Source organism: Haliotis asinina, chromosome 11 (genome assembly GCF_037392515.1).
Source record: "Haliotis asinina isolate JCU_RB_2024 chromosome 11, JCU_Hal_asi_v2, whole genome shotgun sequence".
Lineage (NCBI taxonomy): Eukaryota > Metazoa > Mollusca > Gastropoda > Lepetellida > Haliotidae > Haliotis > Haliotis asinina.
The window spans coordinates 31,127,960-31,150,752 of record NC_090290.1 but is presented as its reverse complement, the minus strand read 5'-3'; the positions used below and the strand labels follow the sequence as shown (position 1 = coordinate 31,150,752).

The following is a 22,793-nucleotide window of genomic DNA, read 5'->3' as shown; positions in this document are numbered from 1 at the left end:
TTTGAAGATATGTGAGAGGTCAACAGGTGGAATACCATGTAGGTAAATCCCACTTTGGTTTATTGAGATGGGTGTCAACCAACCCCGTTTGTTTGGTAATCTGGGTGATCTTGGACTTTGTATTCCCAATGTATTGTCAACCCAGATAATATTTGGAGTTCCGATCTGTGTAAATTACTTGGGGTTTGTTTGAGAAGGATATCTTTGAAGAGTGTGCTGTATGAGCTCGGAATACGTCAAAAGATCTTCCGGGTGGTAATCAGGAGATAACTTGAAGCTTAAATGTGAAGCTAACATATTGCATAATCGCAACGGTGTTAGTTGGGTTTTTATACTAAAATTCGGAATGAAAGACGTGGGAAAGATACTGTTGTTCCTAATTTCACTAGTGAACCATTTGAGTTATTCATTATAATGGCCCCCATGGGCTTGAAGACTTCATAGCTTAGAAAGCATATGCTGTAGTATCCGTATGTTATGTGGTTGCAGACGTCACTGATGAACATCTTGTTGTTGCTGTCACTGATGTTGGTCCATCACGGGAGGTAGGTGACGTCTCAGAGTGCAACTTTGAGCTCCCGCGACTTGTTATCTATCATGTGCAGCAGCTGAACGGGTCATCGCTCGTTATGCCAGGAAGCATCACGTACATATTAAGATAACACATATCAAATAAGTCAATGATATTTTCAAGAACTGTATCGTGGCCGTCAGTAATCCTCAAGTAAGGCAGACATTTTGTTCCACGTTTACTATCAAATGAGACGGATTTTGAAGGAGATAAGCGTGGCTCTTCCCCAAGATATGTCGTGGGCTTTCGCTTCCCGGTGTTAACCAGGGCTTGGTAAGCTTTACACTTACTTCTATAAATCTAGAACGTGTAAAATCTCTAATACGAACGGTAGGTACGTGTCTGAGTACCATACTTTTACGGGTCCCACAACTACTGAACAAATTCACGTTTCGTATATCAAACAAACTGATCCCAACGCGGCCACCACATGGATAAAATGACATCGAAAACATCAAAAGGGTTTAGTTGAACGATTTGATACGAACATACATGGGGGCGATCCTGGGTTCACAGGCGCAGACATGTTCCCCCATTAATAGCACAGGGACTGCTTATGATGCACACAAACACTTTGTGGTCAATGTACGCTATCCCCCAAACCGGTGGATTTACCGCTTGCCATCAAGCGATATTAGGACATGTTGTAATACACCTGATCAAAAGTCAACAACATGTTTCGTGTGGGATTGTATATGGCCCTGAGTGACATGTAACTGAGAATCAACAAAGTGGTGGACCACAACAATGAGATAGTTATCGCCACGACTGACCAGAAGCTTGGTATTAACCCCGATATAAACGTGAGTCACGTTCCACATCCCACAACCAGTGAAACTGACATAGTGGTGTCACCCCCGGATCCCCAGGGTTCAGCCCCCACCCCCACAGCCACTTCCACCACACTAGGCGGCTGAAAATCAGCAGCACATCGATCGTAAAACAGGTTTTGACCAAGCCATGTGACTATTTTTTATAGAGTGCTCAGCAACCATGAAATGATGCTACCCAGGATTCCCAGAAGCGCTTTGACGGCTTTACCAGCAAGACAGGCTGGAGCTTCACTGAGTGATTTAACGCTCAACTACAGAACGGACAAACTGAGTAACTGAGCTATAACCCACTCTCTAATCCAGTCACCAGTGTAGTTTTGGGGTGGTACTGTTGTGGGTGTACCTCCTCCCCCCCATCATTTGTATGACCAGGGTTGATATGATGCAGCCCAATGCTGTCAGAACACTGGCAATGGTAAGGCCTTGCTCCCGGAACAGGATTTAGATCCTGTTAGCCAACCTGGTGTCTCCGTTTAGTACTCGATCGATGGTTTCCCGCATACGACTGGGATCAAAGCTGTTCTTGATTCGAGGAAGCTGATTCCAAACGAGTCCATCTCTTGTCTTGCAATTAGCGCAATTGATTTTCGATCATAGTTCTCAGAGACTCATTGTCTTGGGCCTGTCTGTGTTTTACGTTCTTGCCAGCAATGTCCTCAACTATTGCATCAAGTTTCCCCATATTGTTTACGAGTGCTCCTCATACATGTCTCATGGCCTTGTCTAGCCACCGCAGTTCCCAAATGTTAAAGTCGAGTCTGGGCAAGGGTTTGTTCCAGTATCTCCATCAGCAGGGAGTCTGTGTCTGTGTACAGCACCTCGCACCTGTCGTCGCACTGCTTCTTCAGCTCATTGTAAGAAAAGTTGTACGCCAGGTGCTTGGAGAGGTCGAGGATGCTCATCTGCAAGTAGACGGGCCGGTTGAATTTCATATGGCTCTTCCTCATCGTCAGATCGTCAGTGAATATCTTGCTCCGGTCAAATGTCGGGCTGCCACTGTGTGATTTGTGTAATGCCGCAGGGTACTCCAAGTCCACTTCAAGTATGTAACCTGTCCCTGAATCTGGCAGTATACTCATGACATCTATCTCACATGTCCACTCGAATCCTGGTGGGTAGAGACTGGTTGAGCGTGATAGTCGGTTGTTTGAGGACCATCTCAAGTCAACTGAACATATCCTATGGCTAGAATGGCAACCACGGTGCCATGGTATGCATCGTTAACAAACGTTTTCACCTGAGACATTACACAGATGACAAAAAATATATATATCGACCTGTACTTGTTTCTGTGGTGGCGGGGTTGGGGTTGGCTTTGGGGATGTATTATGTAGCATGAATAATGAGAGGGTAGCAGCAACAGTTCTGCCTACAGCTACCCATAGAGTGTAATTGCTCTTGTGGTACTTGTCTTGGCCACCTTTTCTAACAGTGGTGACTCTCTTAGGGTTGTTCTATGTAACTTGTATTGGGGTTTCATACTCTGGTGTCAGTACGTAAGTCCACAAACATTCAAAGTAAATTCAAACTTTCCATGTTTTTAATCGTAGAATAAGTGTCTTTTTATCGTATGGCGGGATTTCCCAAATTGCTGACAACTGAGGGGATGATGTAAATCCAACTGGGGTCCATGCAGGAAGCAAATGTACTGGTCCCCACGGTCCTTAGTATGGTGATCTACCATCAGTTGTTAGCAATCTATAGCCCATTTTTATGTTGTTTTGTCCTCTATAGATACACTGTTTTAGGTGTAATTATTAGTTTTACATTCTTTTCTTTGATATTCTAATTAGTTTTACTGTCTTTCGTTGACAGGATATTAGAGTGTGTCATTAATTCATGTGTTTTTTTATAATTAATCGTTTTCGTCAATATGCCAATGTGACGTTAAATATTAACTCACTCACTCACTCCTCTGGGGTCGGAGTCACTTCCTGATCCATCTTGTATGCTATCACTATTATTTTTTACCATGATAATGACCGTCATCACCGGGGCTAAGGACATGCCGTATTTGTAGTACAACTCATAGATGACAGAGCTCAAGGTGTGTTCAATAAATGGGTCTTGCTCAAGCTCCTCCCACAAAGTCAACACTTCAGGGCAATGAGGAGCAGGTACGACACTATTCCAGTGTAGTTCTGGGCCATAGCTGATCCTATAGTCTTTGTCATCTTGGCCCCGAGCCATGACTCATATCTCACATACAGCTTATCGCTTTCTTTGGGTGGCATTTATGAATTTTATCAGAAGTGTGGTCACCCCACCTAAACATTGTTTGATTTTGACTCCGGCCGTGAGAGCTACCAGTCTCTCTCGCTCGTCATCATTTTGTTAATCTGGAACCAACATTTATTTGACCAGATCGTGACTCTCTATCTTATATATTAATCGATTTTTAATTCTAACAATACGATACACACAAATGGTGTGGATCTCGAAAGTAGACATTGTATGCTGAGATCAACATAACTGACTGACAGTGAAATGCTCAGGGAGTGTTGGCTCGTGGTCATAGTGGTGTAAGATAATAAGTCAACGAAGGCTTCATTTCGTAAATAGAGGGGATTTGGGACATGGTCCAGACGTGGTCTAGTCCCCGAGCCGGAGGGGGAATACAACCTTACTCGGGACTGATAAAACCCCGTATTTCCCTGGACACCATGTGATAACGTATTATCTAGCTAAATGTTTTCACTAAATCAAAACAAAACAACACGCATCGAATCGACTTGTGAGACGTGAGATGCCACTGTTTGACCTCAATGCACCGCGCGTTACTAAAGGCTTGTCGATGCACGCTTTTCTCACTTTGCGTCGTCCCCGAGGCGTAGCCGGGTGATATGACTTTCGTAGCGGGATTACACGGTTTTTATACTCCCGCTCGCGGATCGTGATGGATGTACATGGTATTTGATCAGAGTCACGTGGACCAATCAAAACTCGACATTCTTACATGAGGCTAGATAAATGTGGTTAACAAAGCCGTCACTGATTTGCCGACAGGACAACCTCGCTTTGAAAGAGGTTGTCCAGTTTCGTCCCTCATGTGTTGAATAGGGGATAAACCTGACGACACTGCTGGCTGCGGTATTACTTGGATGTGTTGCTAGACAAGACACTGCATGGAAAGTCAATCTGTGTGTGCCCGTGCTTTGTTTTGTTGAAACTTATTAACATGTTGGTGGTCAGTGAAGCATGGTACGATGGTATTTTGAAGAATCTGGTCACGGCAGTAAACGACATTAACTCTCCCTTGACAGGCACGAGGGGGCAGTTTTTTAATTGTAAATTATTCCACATAAGACCATGACAGTGTTGCCATCTCAAAGGTCTTTATGATCTACACACTCATTATACATTATGTGCATCACGTCTACGCCAAACACATAATCAGGGGTCAGCATCGACCTTGAATGAGTGCAGTAGTCCTGGCAGCGTTTGATCAGGGATATGGTCACTGACAATATGGCGTTAGAAAACGTTGTTGCCCAGGATGTGGAAGGTCACAGGTACTGCCTGTCTGCCGATGTCTATGAAGCCCAACAATGGATGAGTGGCTTTCTTCAACTCGTCGAGCAATACCCACATTGCTGGTACTTGGGCAAATGCATGTTCTCTTTCCTGAGATGTTAACCTGGGCATCTCTGTCCTCATTTTAGTATCATCAGTGTTGCAATGAGAATCGTTTCTCATACACCTGCTTGTAAAGTTTACAGTCATCACGATTGCTAACAAAATCATATGAACAGGGACTTGCCCTGACTTCATGTTAGCCATATTCATTGATAACTGTACCTGTTAGGGTCCCGGGGTAGAATATGTATGTATATCTCAGTATGGCAAATAGCTATTTGGATAAAGATTCTAATAAATTGCCCTTGAATTCATGTGGTACTTAATTAGTGCTCATGTGTTTAGTTGGATTTAGTGTAAAGAAGGACAGTTTGTTCACGGGCCTTGGCATTTTAAATTCACAGCAAATCTTTAAAATTGATACATGTCTTTTTTATACAATATCTAGATTCATGTTACCTTCACACATATCGACATCTTTCATCTTTCTCAATTGGTGAATTGTTTGAGGCAGTAGTACCTGTACAGGTATCCTGCAGTGAAATGGAACAAAAGATGCTTAAAGTCATAAACTCCATCCAGTCTTCAAAGAACAAAGTTTACCAATATTAATGAAGACAGAAATTTGAAATTTGTCTGCCAAGATGCACTCTCCAGCACAAAAATGTGATGGTGCTGACACCATAGTCACTGCCTGAAAAATGAGCGTTTTTGTTTCAGTTTGTTTGACCTGAAGCTTCTCCATCAAAATTCATTTGACTTGTATTCCCCGCCATGTACAGTAACATCCTTAGCATGGACAAGCACAGAACCAGGCATTCCTCTGTCGTTTTTTTCAGCATTAGGTCTACACCATATACTAATTCAACATAACATCAGAAATAGTCTCATAGATTATACTGAGGCAATTTCTCTTGAATCTGTCTGGTGAATATAGTAAAAGTGGCTGCACAGCCCACAGTGACATGAAACAGCATTTGCATACTAGTTCTATGTTCCCACAGATACAGTTGACATAGGCAGATACTCCCGAGTGTAGCACAGGCCAGAGGCTTCCTCATGCTGGTTGGACAGCTCATCAAGTATACCTGCAGAAAAGCAGAGTTATGCAAGTGAACATGATTCCACAATCCACATGGCACTGATGGTAACAACATTTGGATACAGAAATTGGCAAGATCAAAATTTCATACAATTAGTATTTTACCCATTATGCAAATCGATTGAAAAAAGGAGAGAATGTCAAATTTTGTGCTAAATAACAGCACCCTTGTCCGGTAGCACTTGAGCTATAACCCGGCACAATACATTAACTTGCGTCTAGATTATTAAGTTGCAGTATCAAGCATGTACAGATATTCACTTTTGTGCCACAAACTAAGATGTTTTGGCATATGCTTGACATATGCTAATGACATGGAATTCAGCTGAGATGTATTTCTGGAGGATATATCAGGATTTCCCTTTAGTTTGGCACCCAAAACTTTATGAGTGAGTGAGTGAGTGAGTGAGTTTAGTTTCATGTTGCACTCGGCAATATTCCAGCCATATGGTGGCGGTCTGTAAATGATCAAGTCTGGACCAGACAATCCAGTGATCAATAACGAGAGCATCGATCTGTGCAATTGGGAACCGATGACATGTCAACCAAGTCAATGAGCCTGACCAACCAGTTCCATTAGTCACCTCGTGACAAACTTGGATTGCTGAAGGTCTATTCTTTTCTGGGACCTTCATGGGTGTCCCAAAACTTTATGAACGACAGAATATCAATATCAAATATCTGGTACGGGGTAAAGTACAAAATGTCACACGTAGTGTGATGGACACAGGAATAAATTTTGTTTATCATATATTACAGATAAAACGGATAGAATTATCATTAAAATGCCCACACATTATCAGATATGAGTGGGCCACTGTAACTTGATAATTCCCGCAAAATTCTTGCAGATGGGCCATTATCAAGCCCATTGTTAGGTGACATCATAAAGAGCTCAGCTGTTGAAGTTCAATCACCTATGGCTCATTCAAATTCGGGTTCAGTATTGACAATATATCTGGCTCAAATTCATGACATGTAACTGTGCCATTATGCACTTTCTTGCCTGTGCCAACCACAACAATTGTTCCATAAATTACAACACAGAGCAATGAAACAATGGAAGTTTAACGTTGTTGAGCACTGAAAACTATGGTGGTTGATAGTATGGGTAAAGGTCAAGGTTGGACGTGTGAAGTGTCTATATTTGTAAAAAGTGTGTTAGTGACCTCAGTTGTTTGCTCTTAACAGTAATGTCTTCTAAACTGATGCCAGTGGGTTTTTTTTTATTTCATTAAAAATACTATTCATATTCCTTATAATAACGGTAACGCTAATTTTCAGGGCATCATTATTTGCAGGAGCCCTCAGTCTTTCAATTGCCTGACAATGAAAGACCTTGGGCTTCTGCAAATGATAATACCCTGAAAAATAGCATTACCCTTATCTAAGCGAGTGTGACTACAAAACTACCCTATGTGTGATGAAAGAACAAATCAGATGAAACAAATGACCAAGCTGATGGATGGATGGATAGACAATGCAGATAATATTGTGAGCTAAATTTAATAGCAGCTGAAGGTCAAAGTAGATTCCAACCAGCCATGCACTGGAGTTATGGTGATATCTCTATTAGACTTAATCTTGGAAGAGATAAATGGCCACTGCCTTTGCTGAAGATGAAGGTCTGTAGCTGTCAAGTAGAAGTCTCTGACTGGAGATAACAGACTGGAATATAGCAGTTCCCATGGCCTAAAGGACCCAAGGTAATTGACTGACTCTGATATATGATGAGTAACTTCAATACTTTATAACTAGGCGGGTGAAATGGGTCCCTGGTTTCCTCTTGTTACTGGATTTATCCTGAAGGCTTTCATAATTAAGGAACTGAGAAGTAGAAGTTTCCAGATCAATAGTGGATAAACACTGACTTCATTTTTCCAGAAATGGATATGAAAGGTAACAATGTCCAGTATATGGCAGTGATAGAATATTTGAACTGATCAACCCAAGTCTGAAGCACTGGGGAAGATACTGGGGAAGTATGCAGGAGGATGTATAACTGGTGACATTATCAAGTGATCTTTGATTATCCACCACTATGGTATGCCGGCAATGGGGCAGCATCTACCATTAGAGGCTGGGGAAATGTCTTGTTGATCGTCTGGACTAAATTGTTGAAATGATCATCCACTGAAAAGGTGTCTCAGGGCTAAGACAGTAGTAAGTTATAACTATCTTGGCACTAACAGAGCTTTGAAAATCTAGGCCCTGGGTTGGTGTAAGTTCTGACTTGTCACGGGGGTCAAGAAAGCCCAGATGATGCCATTAACTGTGACAGGAATCTCGTAATTTCCTGGAGTTAATTCAGATATTTTGAAATATCAGTGTCAGTCTTATCCTCTATGGTGACAATCCTCTACGGTTCCATTGAATGATCTGAGGTGATCATATTTAAATCATTAGCAAAATGGAAGTCGGCAATAAAGGGTTGACGTCCAAGTGAGGTCTTTATCTATCTGGACAAAACAACACCTATTCTTGCCATAATAGTGTTTGGACGATAACATATTAGGAATACTTTTGTTTGAGTTGTCCAATTAAAAATGTTTTTGTCATGTTTATCCATTCCTGGAGTCAATATAATATCAGTCAAGATATATTTACCTGATAACCAAAGAATAAGAAGCAGAGGAAAAAGGCAATAGCATACTGGAATGTTTCACTGTCTAGACTCTGAAATGAAATTAATAAATTAATATTTCTGGTAATTACCACGCCAATGGATAAGAGACATTATTTCGGATACCTATGAGCTATATTTGTTTGATGCTAAAAACATATCATGCAACATCATGTCTCAAAATGAAATATGGAAAAAAGCTCAAAATAAGTAGAAAAGTTAGCCTGCTTGTTTAATATGATCAAACCATGAAATTGGGGCCATTAAAAAACACTGCAAATCTTTCATCAACACAAAAACATTCCAGCAGAAGTTCTATCATGTTGTGTTGGTACAACCTCATCAGTAACATGCACGGATTCATACAGGGCCACCTATAGCAAAACCACTTTTGTGTAGTTTGTGTAGTTCTTAGTCTGGACACTGAGGAACCATCTAGCCTGAGATGACCTGTTGCAGGTGTCCCCTAGCATGGTCAAGGATGCAGAGTATGACCACATTAGTGAGTCAGTTTAGTTTTATGCCTCACTATGAAACATTCCAACTATACGGCGCTGGTCTGTAAATCATCCAGTCTGGACCAAACAATGCAGTGATCAACAGCATCAGCATCAATCTACAGCACTGGGATATGACAGCATGTGTCAATCATGTCAGTAAGCCTGACTTGTTAGTAAGCATGGGTTACTGACAATCAATACCAACCCAGATCTTCACGGGAAATATGGCCACAACAATGCCTAGCAGTTCTGGAATCTCATAGGGGCCATGTAAACAGATGACCTCGCCTCTGTATCATCATACCAAGATGAACCTTGGTCATAACAATTTATAATGACCTGTCGTTGATTATTAAAATAATACAGAGAGTATACATTCCAAAACCACTTAAGCATTTCCTTCGTTTTTTGCCAAGGTTTGCAGAAATTAATCAGTAATTAAAGCAGTCTACTTGCAGCATGTATTACTTACATCTACGTGCCCATCGTTCATGATGCTGACGCCACGGGTGAGATTGAGCAATGAACACAGTATATTCAGTCCCACTGACAGCCAGCCATATAGATCAAGAGACACAAAATGCCGCTCTGATGAAGCTGTAAACAAACATTATCAAAATGTCATGTATGTCTGGAATCATCCAAACTTTCATCCAAACATGAAGAACTGAATCAAAGTAATTTCTACATGCAAGTAATGGTACAAGTTTATAGACACTAGGGTTTTGCCAATAATATTTATCAATGGTATGTTTATGTTCTTTAATATATGTGGGACAGATTGAAATGAAATGGTATTCGTTTTCTATTTGACTGAAACTTAGAGATAAAAAATGGACACATACTCTCTCTTCCTTTGGTACATTATGGCACCTTCCAACTTCAATTTCTAACTCATGTGCAAGTGTTCTAAGGGTGTTAACATTAAAGGTCTAAAACTTTTACCAGACCATCACCCAGGCAAGCTGTTTTACACCATCCATCAAAAATCTAGCCTATCTTGGGCATAAAGTAAATGTTTCAAGTAGTTTGTCCAGGAAAGTTTCTTCTTTGATGAAAGCATTAAAGATGTATCATACACAGGTACAATACACAGTTACATATTTTTGTTGTTAACACTTCAAACCAATACTAGATGATGCAAACTTAACTGTTAACGGTGAGGCAGATATCTCAACCAAATCACCATATGCATACAGAGCTTGTCTCTTGGTTTACTTACAGCATCTGTTTGCAGAATTTCAAACGAATTCTTTCCATATCTGTACAGTTGGTGAACACCCATATCTCACTTCCATAATTCATTTTGGACACCATGATTGCATCAAATGATTAACACTGGTTTTTTCAACTTTGTATTTCATTCCTTTTTGGTCATACTGAGAGAGCCATAACATGTATTTACAAATATTTCCTTGATAGTCAAAATGACATACTTCTATAAGTTCATGATCTCCATTTGATTTGAGCTTTCCACCATTTTCAAAAACAACAATCTCTGCCTTGTTTTCATTGACCTGACTCATTGACTATGATTACAAAAATGTCTTAAGTTATTAAGTGACAATGTTAAGGAATCTAACCACAGAGTTAAAGGGGCACTGATGCGGAGTGAATAATGTTTCTTGCCAACAGTCTAATTACAAAACCAAGCTGCATATTGGTCAGCACTCGCTCCCTCGACCGTGACGGACACGGGGACTAGGCTCCTGTCCACATTAGCATATTTTCTTCACCCTAAAAAGTGAGGAGGCCAGATCCTCATCACACTCCTTTATTTAAAAGTATCCATGGTATTCCTTGTCTGATTGTAACAAAATATTCCATCAGTGTAGTTTTTTTTTCTGATGCCTGATGGTGTAGTGACTGATCCAATTTGATTCTATTTCTGTGTGTTTCACCTCGATATTTAATCATGTCATGTGAAAATATGATGTCTACATACACGTAGCAAGCTATTTGTTTCATGTAAGTCCAAAAGATTGCAAAGCTTTATATTTAGATAGTTTTGAGGGTTGGCCCAGCCGTCATAGCAAACATCATGCGTAAATTTTGGAAGCTATGACCCTGGTTTATTATCTATGATAATAAAAACACACAGTTGATTTATCTGAATTCGTAAACTAATAATGACTTTGCCATTGGTAGAGAAATCTGAAAATTTTCGTTCGTAAAAAAACTGATTATACCTATTTACACAAGTACACAGCAAATGCCTATATGTATTTCTTATGTAACAAACAAAGTTCCGTTGGTATCCTCAAAACAGTTTTGGTCCATAAGTGTTTTCAGGCTTCATGCACATCTTCCTTGCTGTAACCTGCGTTTGATGGTATAAACCTACTCGTGTTATTTGGCATCATTCACTTGATGGTCAGTTAATGAATTTATAATGGGTATAATTGGTGGTAACACCACTAAAATTACTCGACATAGGTTCCTGTCCAGAGTAAATACTCAACATTATAAAATAAGGTCTGTAGTGGCAAATGTATTGCATGTTATGTAATATGTACATGTGAGTGAGTGAGTGAGTTTAGTTTTACGTCGCACTTAGCAATATTCCAGCTATATGGCGACGGTCTGTAAATAATCGAGTCTGGACCAGACAATCCAGTGATCAACAACATGAGCATCGATCTGCGCAATTGGGAACCGATGACATGTGTCAACCAAGTCAGCTAGTCTGACCACCCGATCCCGTTAGTCGCCTCTTACGACAAGCATAGTCACCTTTTATGGCAAGCATGGGTTGCTGAAGGCCTATTCTACCCCGGGACCTTCACGGGTCATATGTACATGTAAGTGATGCAAGATGGTTTATCAGCTGAGTTACAAAAACAAACATCGATCAAAGGATTAACCCATAACACACTGATTGATTAATTACTTCCACAGCGTATTTGTTAAAAGGCAGTGTTTATGAGTGTAGATTTACTAATCTATACTGACTACACCCTGTTGTAAAGTACGAGTGTAAGGGTTTAGTGTAAAAACAACATCCTTCCTACAAAGAATTAACAATAAAATATTAATAAAAGACACAAGACATAGAGCAGGATTATTTACCAGCTGCAGATGAATGGAATATCCATCTTTTATGTGGATATTGATGGATACATTCCTGAACAAGGTAATAGCCTGATACTGTTGCTCTAACTTTCATCTGTCTTAAATTTAATATTTGCATTTTGTTTTAAAATAGTTTTTTGTAGAATTCAGCAGAATCTGTATTGCAGAAAACATGCACTAAGTGTGTGTGAAATATGATTCACATTGGCAATCTATACAATGTTTATTTATTAAAATCATGCTAACTAGAAATTCACTATAAGCATAAGCAGACCGTGTGGTTTTTTTGTTATTATCAACTTTCAAAATGCAAACAAATGTGACAAGGAACTAATTAGGTTTATAAGACAAAATATGAAGACATACACTGACTTCGTTACTTTTCTGTCCTAACTGGTTTTTTTATGGCCACTGGCAGATGATTAAACTTGAAGGTGTTTCATTTGTTGTCATAATAACAAAGTAAAATGACTTCATCTTTGTTGATCAGTCATCACATAAACTATCAGTTGCGCATATGGGTGGCGCAGAAGAGATCACGAACCAGTCACAAATTCTGTGATATCATCATGGGACTCACGAGAGAAAAACAACAAGAAAAGAAACGACCAGTCCACGGAAATTGCTCTGCATCAGTGCCCCTTAAAAGTACATGAATATGTAATACAAACATAAGGCAAGTGATACATTAAAACAACATGGTATTTGATGTTATTATTCTTATAATCTACTTAAATAGCACAGAGTACAAGCTCCGCTGCTCACAGGTGCTTTGTTTTTCCCTCATCCATAAGATGTCAATTTCAATGACACTTTGTATTTGCAATCTCAACTCCCTTGGGATCATAAAACTCTTGCAGCAACCAGGCAACTTGAGTTAATGTGGCTTTTAAGGTGGCATCCTCACGCGGTACCCATTCTCAGCTGTGTGGACTGGGACACACAGTACTTTGTCCAAGTTTACTGCACTTTGCTGTACCCACAATATGTGGCCACCATCTGGTCACCTAAACCTTCGTGTGCTTGATTCAGTCTCACCTCTTTAGTGGAGGGCTGGTGAGATGACCAGGACTCCAGGCAGTGGAGGCAGTCTTTGCCCTCGTCAGGGTATTACACATGGAGGTATGGACCCTTCACACAGAGTGGCAACATCTAGAGGCTTATGCATTTCCACCAAACATTCTGCTATTGTTGATCATGGAGAAGATTTGACAAACCAAACGACTTTGTCTGTGTTTGGTTATGCCTTATAGAACGGCCAGGATGTGGTTCCTTAACTGCTACACCCTGACCGATATCCAATGACTACCAATTTTCTCTTGCATCCACACAGCCATGACCTTCATGTGGCAATACAAAACTTTCAACTTCATGTTTGGGATTGTTCAAAGCCTCACTGATCAAAAAGGGTTACTCAGCTAAAGATGAAGCGCTTGCCTCATCAGTTCATTGAGTCAAGACTCAAACTGCATGATGATAAGTGGGTTTCCCTCTCCATCTTCTCTGATCTTTTGCTACACCTTAACACTACACCTTCACAAGTCTTCTGCCATCAATCATCTCAAGTGTTCAACCATAATTCACTCTCATTTTTATTGCAGTCCCACGTTTATTTTATCACTTCTTGTGACTTTCTTCACTTGGTAATCAGACCCACGAGACATTGTTTCATTGGTACATTACACATACTACATCTTTATCATTCTCAATGAGTTCAGTCGTTGATATTTTGTGTGTACGATCACTCATTGAGTCTCTACTTACATGTAGAGTCAGTTGACCTTATTTCATTTGTAGATTGTTTCAGTAATAAGTTGTGATCATGTAATTATTGTTCATTCTTTACAAATTTAGGTAAACACAACCCGACTTGTGAAGTCCATCAATACTATGTGTCACCAGTGGTGTATCCGCTCCACATTACACTGTTTCAACCTTGTCCCAGATTACCTGCTGAAGGATAAAGCAAATGTAAGGCTGAAAGTAAGCCAAAACATGTATTTTTTAAAGTAAGAACAATGTTTTAACAAGCTTACATTCGCATATGTTTTAGTTCCACCCATCCAACCCTCTGAAAGTTTTTGTTTGCTATTATTAAAATTAAAGGGCTTTTTGGCTTGAATCTCCTGAAAGATTGGTGACAGGGCAGGGAAGGTAATTGCACAGCTGGGTATTTTTGTGGTTACACTTCCCTTTCCACTTCACTAGCACACCAGGCAGGTTTTACTCTGAAAAACACATATACTTACGTGAATACTTCCTTGAAAGAAAGCACCTGGTGTGTTTATTCTCCACATGACATGAAAATCAATTTGGAAAACACATAGCACATGACTTTGCATAATGTCCTTAAAAAGGAAACAAACTTTACGGCCAATAATGAGTGTGACCTCCATTGGCATCAACAACAGTTCCACATCTCATCATGTTGAAGAGACTCATGTGGACCTCCTGGGAATTTGTTGTAAGGGTCAACAACACCCTGCTGCAGTAGTTGCAAGTTAACTGGACACATAGGCTGTTTGTCTTTGCATCTCATCCCAGAGGTGTTCAATGGGATTCAAATCCAGGCTTAAAGCTAGCCAATCTGGTCTGGATGTTGTTGTTCTGGAGGAATGTCTGCATCAGTCTTGCCACAACCTTTCCCAAAGATTACATGTGGAACATGTGATCTCCAGCTTACGGCACCCCAAAACTTGAGGGAAGGCCCTCCCCAATGATTTCTCTCTAAAACACATGGTTCTGAGAATCTTTCACCTTGATGAAGCCATATTATCACTCTGTCATTTGCATATGGTTGATGGCAGCGTAAACCAGAGTGAGTAAGATGACGACATAGAGTATTGTTGCAGATGGGTTTGTTGTGTCTTCCTGTGCTGTTACAGGTTGTTGTGGTAGCTGGTGAAGCCATATTTACATCGAAGCGAGCACTAACGCTGACGCCATTTTTTGTTTACTCCGGCGAGTTACTGCCGCTGTTCTATGGCCTTGTTTGACCTATTAAATTACCTTTGGGTTATAATCGAGAATCAGCTCAAGACCTTCATTCCTCAACATTATTTTAGGGTCAGTATTATGTCATGGTATTGTCAATTGCAGTGTTTATTCATTTTTTAAGATCACGATACAATTTCCCAGTGCTAACCGAAAGTATGATTTTTTTGCAATCTCATATTTCAACAGAATGGGGGGTTTTAGGGGGGCAGGTGCCCCCCTACATTATTTTTACATATTACTTATCATTTCTTTTCTATTCCTAATAAACAAAAAGAGGTGAGTTTATTTGATGTCTAATATCAAAACGCTTCACTTACATTACAAGAACAAACCTCCGCTTGCATTAAATTTATCCGACTCCTGAACACCATTTTCTTTATTTTCAATTTCAATCATTAAAGTATGCATGATTTTTGGGGGTTGTCAAACGCACGGCGGATAAACGCAAGAAATGTTACAAAAGGATCATCAAAACAACGTAAATATTTTTACCTCACGATGAACTATCAAACAATCCTTTCGCAGTTCCATACCTGGGCAGGGACGCTTTCACCACTCTCCACGTACTCTCAGTTTTATTTGTGGACACACCATTCTCTGCATTCACAAATTCCTTACCATGATTTACTGTCGCATGCACATATCCCATCTCATTCAAGTTGTGGCATACCTTGTAACCCACTACCTTATTTGGAACATTCGACACGTGCGTCCACATTTGACCAATCAGAGAAAAGGAACGTCATGAGGATTTCCCTTTGATTACTAACGATTGGATTAATGTTTTGGAGGATTACTAAAATTCGTGTTTAAAACTCTCGTCTTTCAGACGAAGTTTTAAACTAAACTTTTGCCAGTAAACACGAAAATGACCTCTAAATTCGTCTAAAATGCCTCCTAACGGAGATCAGCCCGCTCTCGCGTGCTTTTCTTTTATATATGACGCGCTGTGCGCGTCGCTTACTGCCAAAGGCGCGTACACGTTACTATAGAATACATTCTACTTCCGGGTGACTGCCGAAGGCAGGGACCCGTAAACTGCAGGTGTCCCCTGTCATTTGCATATGGTTGATGGCAGCGTAAACCAGAGTGAGTAAGATGACGACATAGAGTATTGTTGCAGATGGGTTTGTTGTGTCTTCCTGTGCTGTTACAGGTTGTTGTGGTAGCTGGTGATTTCGCAAATTAGAGGTCACACTGTAGCGGTCTTGTTGGGATGACGTGACGTGGAGGTATGCTACAAGGGTGGTCAATGACAGTGTTTGTCTGCTGATAGCTGTCAAGCAGTCACTAGAAGTTGGACTGATGTGCTCCATAATGCCTGGTGATACTGGATACTCCAATCTGCCTCAGTACTCATTACTGCTCTCTGACGTTTGTTCACACTTAAATGTGGCATGCTCACTGTTACATGAAAATGCAAACATAGACATTACACAGTTTCCATTCCTAAGTCGGATCGTAAAAGCAAGAACATCATGAAAGAACACAATTCTAACGTCATGACCTGTCTGTGCAGAGGCAAGATGAAAACCAATGAAGTTCACATTTTAGTGATGGGAGTCACAGTAGATATTGATGAATTTTGCTTTCTTTTTGGTGCTGAGTATATTTCCTGTTTCATGAACAGGTAAAGTTTCCAAAACCAAATACTCAGTTGTTAATTTCATAGAGTCATAGTGGTAAGAGAAGTCAAGATGACTTTGAGGGTTCATAGACTGATTGCAAAGAAGATTCATTCATCATGAAGTAATTTAGTCAGTTAACACCTAGACAAAGACAAAGCAGACATGGTTTGAGTCTGGGAAACATCCTTATCCTGGAATTGTGAGATGCTGACCCAAATGCAGAGAACCCATTTATTGAAAGCCACTGTCTTCCAGTGACAGTCTATGGTAGCTAGTGTTGGCTAAGGTAGAATCTGCAGGCCAAAAGCAAACCTTGATGATGTTAGTGAGAGAGCAGTTGATGTGAAAAGCTAGGCCCCTCATGTAGACTGGTCACTTCTGAAGACTATCTTGGAGTCAAAGACTATTGCCGTATCACTGGGAAAATGAATTCTTGGATACTTCTGTATTACTTGTACTTCAAACCAACAAACATCTGCTGTCATCAAGAAAGCAGTGATATTTCCAGTTATTCTTTCAATACACACCCTTGTATGTAAAGTCAAATGATGTGCAGGTAGATTCTTTTCAAAAAGCAATCAGAAGCTTATCGGAAACAAGAAAATGCAACCACAACACAGTTTTACATTGAATTACAATGCCGCATAAACAAACATGAAGTGTTTTGCTTGCTTCAAAATAATAATGGCATTATTCTCTTGATATTTACCAGCAGTTCTGAATGATGTAAGTGAAGCACTTTTCCCTCCAGGGTACTTGAATTCATCAGGATGAATGACATAAGGTGGAAGAATTTTTATCTCTTGGCTTAGAGCAGACAGGTCCAACCTTGTTCTCAGTGACCTGGGATTGTTATACCGAGCCTTTATTTTCGTAATGTTCAAATCTGAAATCAAAACATGTGAGTTTAGTTTTACACCAGTTTCAACAATATTCCAGCAATATCATGGCAGGGGACACCACAAATCTCAAATACATGTATGCATTTTTTCTGTCTTATGTTTTACCTAGCCCAAAGTGGTACAGGTCTTAGACATTCATTTCTATAGTTTAACTCATGTAGAAGGTCCTGTCAAGCTAGAAACATAAGTACGTCCAAAAAATATGGAATAGAAAAGTATTTTGGATTTTTTTTTAAGAATACACATAACAGTTAATAAATCTAAGAATATTACCTACATTACATCTGAGAACTGGATTTGTTTGATTATTAGAAGTTGGTGAGTAATAAGAGAGTAAGATTCTTTATGGATAACAACTTCTTTATTACATAATATTTTGGTATGGATCCTTATACCGTTGTCAAGCAAGAGTGACAATCACTAAATGGCAATTGGAGCATGGGGTGATGTTACAGGGGCCTTGAAGTCTGTAGACTATGGCATCTGGGGTAGGCATGTTGTCCTGTTTGGATCCATATGGTTTTGAAAAGAGGTGCAGTTGAGATCATGAGGATAAGCTGAAGCTGACCCTGTTACAGCTGAAGATCCTGTAGGCACTACATGTAGGCACCACACAGTAATCCAATGTTGTGAATATTTGGCTGATGGCCCTGATGTACTTAAAGCCCTTCTGGTGTCTGGAATTGCTGAGTGTCCTAATGGGGAATGACCACAGCCTGAACTCATTGCATTCCACTTTGATATCTGTTGGGCCGCTGCAAGCGTACAGCATTCAACACTGACTGTTATGGCTCAAGTGAGGCTAGTCACCCAAGTTGCCCTTCTGGCCTGTTGAAACCAATTTTTGTATCTCTACCTCTTTCTGATTTGATGATCTTGATATGCAAGGCACACCACCAGCAGACTGTATGGCCAAAGATTTGATGGAAGATGTGGCTCTGCTGGTATTCTTCTCAGAATGTTCCCAGGGTCGTTGTTTCAACATTTCGACATCAGTGGATATTGTCGCCAAGTGAGAATCAAGAAATTCCATCACTGCCGTCTTCTGTAATTGTCACAGGACTGGAAGTCTTTGATCTTCTTGATCAGGCTGGTATCTCAGCTTATTTATCACTGATGGAAGAAAACCTTGAAAATTTTCTCACTGGCTACTTAACTACAGCCTTCTAGATTGAGTTATACAGGGAAGGGCAGGACTCACAATGTTTGTCTAAACGTAGCTCTAATACTGCTAGCCTTAACTGTTGTGTAGTTGAAAGTGAACAGAACTTCTGTTGAAAACATAAAAGCTGAGATTTGGTGTGATTGCTACAGGATTTATAGCATTGATAATAAAGGTAGAGGATTTTGAAGAATTACAGACACTATATTATGATGAAAATCAAGATCAGATAATTAGTTCAGTATTACAGCAACTATGTAATTTTCGGAATAAAATTGATACTTATACTTAACATAACTCATGCTTATTATGCTCGACTTCTCCCTCTATAGTCTATAGATCTATAGTGGAAAACTTGAAATCCCTTGAAGTTCCTCTTCTTTGAAGAGGATGTACAATCACACACCCACGAGTAGCAACCCTTTCGGAGCCACTTGCCAGGCCATACTTGCTACTCTCTCTGAATATTGCCCAACATGTGAACTTACAAGGAAATCTAACATGCCATAGGTGAAGAGGTTGGGAGGACTTGAGTCAGAATAAGTATAAACAATCAGTTTTATTCAGAAAATTACATATTTTTCCTTATCCTGACTCATGCTTATTATGCTAACAGAATCTGATGGAACTGGTGGTGGGTCAGGTCATGTCCTAGATTCTCTGGCTGTCTTTAATACATGCTGTATTTCCCCTCCATGAGTACCATAACACCACTGTGTTGATCCTGTTCTTCCAGGTTTCATCTGTTTACTTGGGGCAGGGGTTACCACATTGTGTCAGACTTTTCTCCTTGTAAAGTGATTGCTGAAATCTAGATTATATAGACCTACTAGCACCCTGATAGCATCTAGCACAACTCTATGTCCAGATGTTCTTTTCAAGGTGAGTTGCGACATTTCTCCATGTATGAGTATCTTTTGTTTACAAGTACCGGGACATTATCACTCATGCTAGCCTGTCCAAGACACACGCATCGACTCTCGACCATTTACTCCTTATAGCATTGGTCTCAGCAAGTCACAAGATAAAAGGTGAGATTCACTCAGCACCTTTGAAGAATCTTCAGTTGTGCTACAAGAAGTGGCACAAATTCATGAATGCCCGAGACCTCCTTGGTGGCAATATCTCTGAGACAGTGGTCGGGAAACACTGTATCAGATTTCCCAAAGTAGTCCTCCATTATGGTCATAAGCTGTTTCAAGGTGACAGTAGAGTGAGTTTAGATGCCAGAGCCCTAACTTTGTTTGGTTTTGAGGCTCATGGAGGTTCAAGTCCTTAGTATAACAGCTCTCATTCAAACTGATATAGTTGTCTCGGAGACTTCCTTAGGTGTCTCTGTAGATAAGGGGATGAACAGGCACTTAAATTTTCATCTCCTTGTTTTTTAGTCCTCCTAAAGGTTCTGACTGGACAAAAGGATAAGTCCTGCATATCTTCTAGACCAAGGGCTGTAGATAATGCTGGAATGTGGAACTGTCTGTGAGGGTGACTGAGCAGTTGATTCTTTGTAATAAAATCCCATTCAAGTTCTAGATGTACGATATCATGATGTCTTGTGTCAAATTGTGTTTGTCCAAAGTTGAGTGCTTGTATTTCTGAGATCCCAGCTGCTGTTGCTACGGCGAGCAGAAACTGTTTTCTGACGTAATAATTGAAAGGATGTCCACTCTAACGGCTTGTAGGCATCAATGGTGAGATATTGCAAAATGACATTACAATCCCAAGCAGGTGCCTTAAATTTCTTTTGTTGGTCTTCTAACTTGAACGAACATAGTAGAGCCAGTAGTTCTGGCACTTTCATCAGCTTTATGCCTGTTTCCATAGTGATAACTGTCCTGATGGCAGACAAGTAAGTAGACAGTATTGAATCTTACAATTATCTAGTCTGTAGGTGACTGTGCTTGTCGTAAGAGGCGACTAACGGGATCGGGTGGTCAGACTTGCTGACTTGGTTGACATATGTCATCAGTTCCCAATTGTGCAGATCAATGCTCATGTTGTTGATCACTGGATTGTCTGGTCCAGACTCGATTATTTACAGACCGCCGCCATATAGCTGGAATATTGCTGTGTGCGGCGTAAAACTAAACTCACTCACTCACACTTGTCGTCATACAAAGTGCAAGCTGATCTGCATCAAGCAGAGGTTACTGCCTTTTTTTTTTGCTGCTCTGGTGGAGTATCCTCTTTTCTTTGTGTAAGTTTGATACAGTCCACACGTGAAGCTGGAATGATGATGGATTCCCGTGCACTTGGTTGGTGTGCAGATGGATCAGGTTAGTGTGATTACTCTGGTAGATTCAAGGTTGGACTGCCTAGTTCTTCTCTGAAGAAAGAAATTATTCTCTCGCTGGCAAATATAGCACACCCTAAATCAGTTGTAGCGTTATCATCTGCTTGATTTTCATGAATACTTGTGGCAGTACAAATGGGACTGGAAACGCGTCTAGTCCCCCTCATGACATGCTGAGAGCGTCTGTTGCCCATGCTAGCAGATCCAGCACTGGAGAGACGAATGTGGGTGTCTATTTATTGAATCTTATTGCAAACAGGTCTATGCGTGGAGATCCTAACATCTGAATAATGAGCCAAACCATGTCTGGGTCTAACATCCATTCCTTGGACTTGGAGATGGTTGTATAGTTTGGCATGAAATGAATGTGGACCCGTTTGTTGTAAATAACTCTTTATCCAATGATCCAGTCGATCTCAAACTTTGCAAGTGGATGTTTTGTCATACAACCTAATCACCGATGTTATGCATTTGTATGAAAGATTCTGTCTATGTAACTGTGAGCAAAATAAAGAGCAGAACACAGACGTCTTGCAGAGGGAGGGAGCCAATGACCTATAACAGTGGAAATGTTGGATCAGAAAGGTAAATGCATGTGCAGTTTGTGACAGTTACTTGTTCACTGCACAGTGATAGACGTTTGGATCATTCACATTGACTACTTCTAGCAGTCATCATGAAAGCTTACTCAGATGATGCTAAAGGTTTAAATAGAAAGGTGTTTCATTTTTTTAAAAAAGAGAGCAAATGGAGCAAACCGATTTATTAGGTCTCAGATTACATGAAATCCAAAGTTTCATAGTTAGATTCTTTTCACATCAGGGTCATCAGAGATGTCATTTGCTTGCTATTTGATGGAAATGAACATCTGTCCACAAGAAAGTTAAAACACATCCTCGCAGAAGATCACGACATTAATGTTTCTAGGTTTATGCTAAGCAAACTACTGCTCAAATTTGGATACAAGTACAAGAACATAGCAAACTAGAAACTTGTAATGTGTGAGAGATCTAATATTGTGAAAATAAGGTGTAACCATCTGAGAGAAATCAAGAAGGCAAAAGAGGATGGGTTTGAACCTATACATCTGGATGAGACCTGGGTCAATGCAAACCATACCCACTGATCCTAGTGATGGTAAGAAAATACCAACAGACAAAGGTGAACGTTTAATTGTTCTTCATGCTGGTTGCCACCGTAGATTCCTACCTGGGTGTGACCTGGTATTTAGGTCAAAGAGCACAGATGGTAGGGACTATCATATCAGTCCCTCTTGGATTATGCGGCAATTTTTTTAGAATTCCATGGCAACTTTAAACTAATTCTGCACCATATTTTTCAATATTCTGCAAAAAATTCTGCGGTTAAATCACAGTGTTTGAGATCCAAGCAATAGGTGCCCAACTTCCAATACAAAGAAGTCAGATATGCAGCAAGGGCTAATAAATAACAATATACAATTTTCAGTTAAGGCCACTAAACCACAGTTGTACTCTTTGATTCAAACTAACAAATCTCCACGCACATAATTTTT

General features: G+C 40.2%; 1 protein-coding gene across 1 annotated transcript in view; it reads right to left on the bottom strand.

The window, feature by feature from the left end:
- Window positions 1-5,350: 5,350 nt before the first annotated feature.
- The window catches only part of LOC137256019 (vesicle-trafficking protein SEC22a-like), a 45,689-nt gene continuing 28,246 nt past the window's right edge, over window positions 5,351-22,793 (bottom strand). The window contains exons 3-6 of the mRNA XM_067793675.1: window positions 17,612-17,788; window positions 9,678-9,802; window positions 8,690-8,758; window positions 5,351-6,068 (exon numbers count right to left, since the gene is read on the bottom strand). Coding sequence (XP_067649776.1) covers window positions 5,868-6,068; window positions 8,690-8,758; window positions 9,678-9,802; window positions 17,612-17,788 — 572 coding nt within the window. The 3' untranslated portion in view covers window positions 5,351-5,867. The remainder of the gene's footprint in view (window positions 6,069-8,689; window positions 8,759-9,677; window positions 9,803-17,611; window positions 17,789-22,793) is intronic.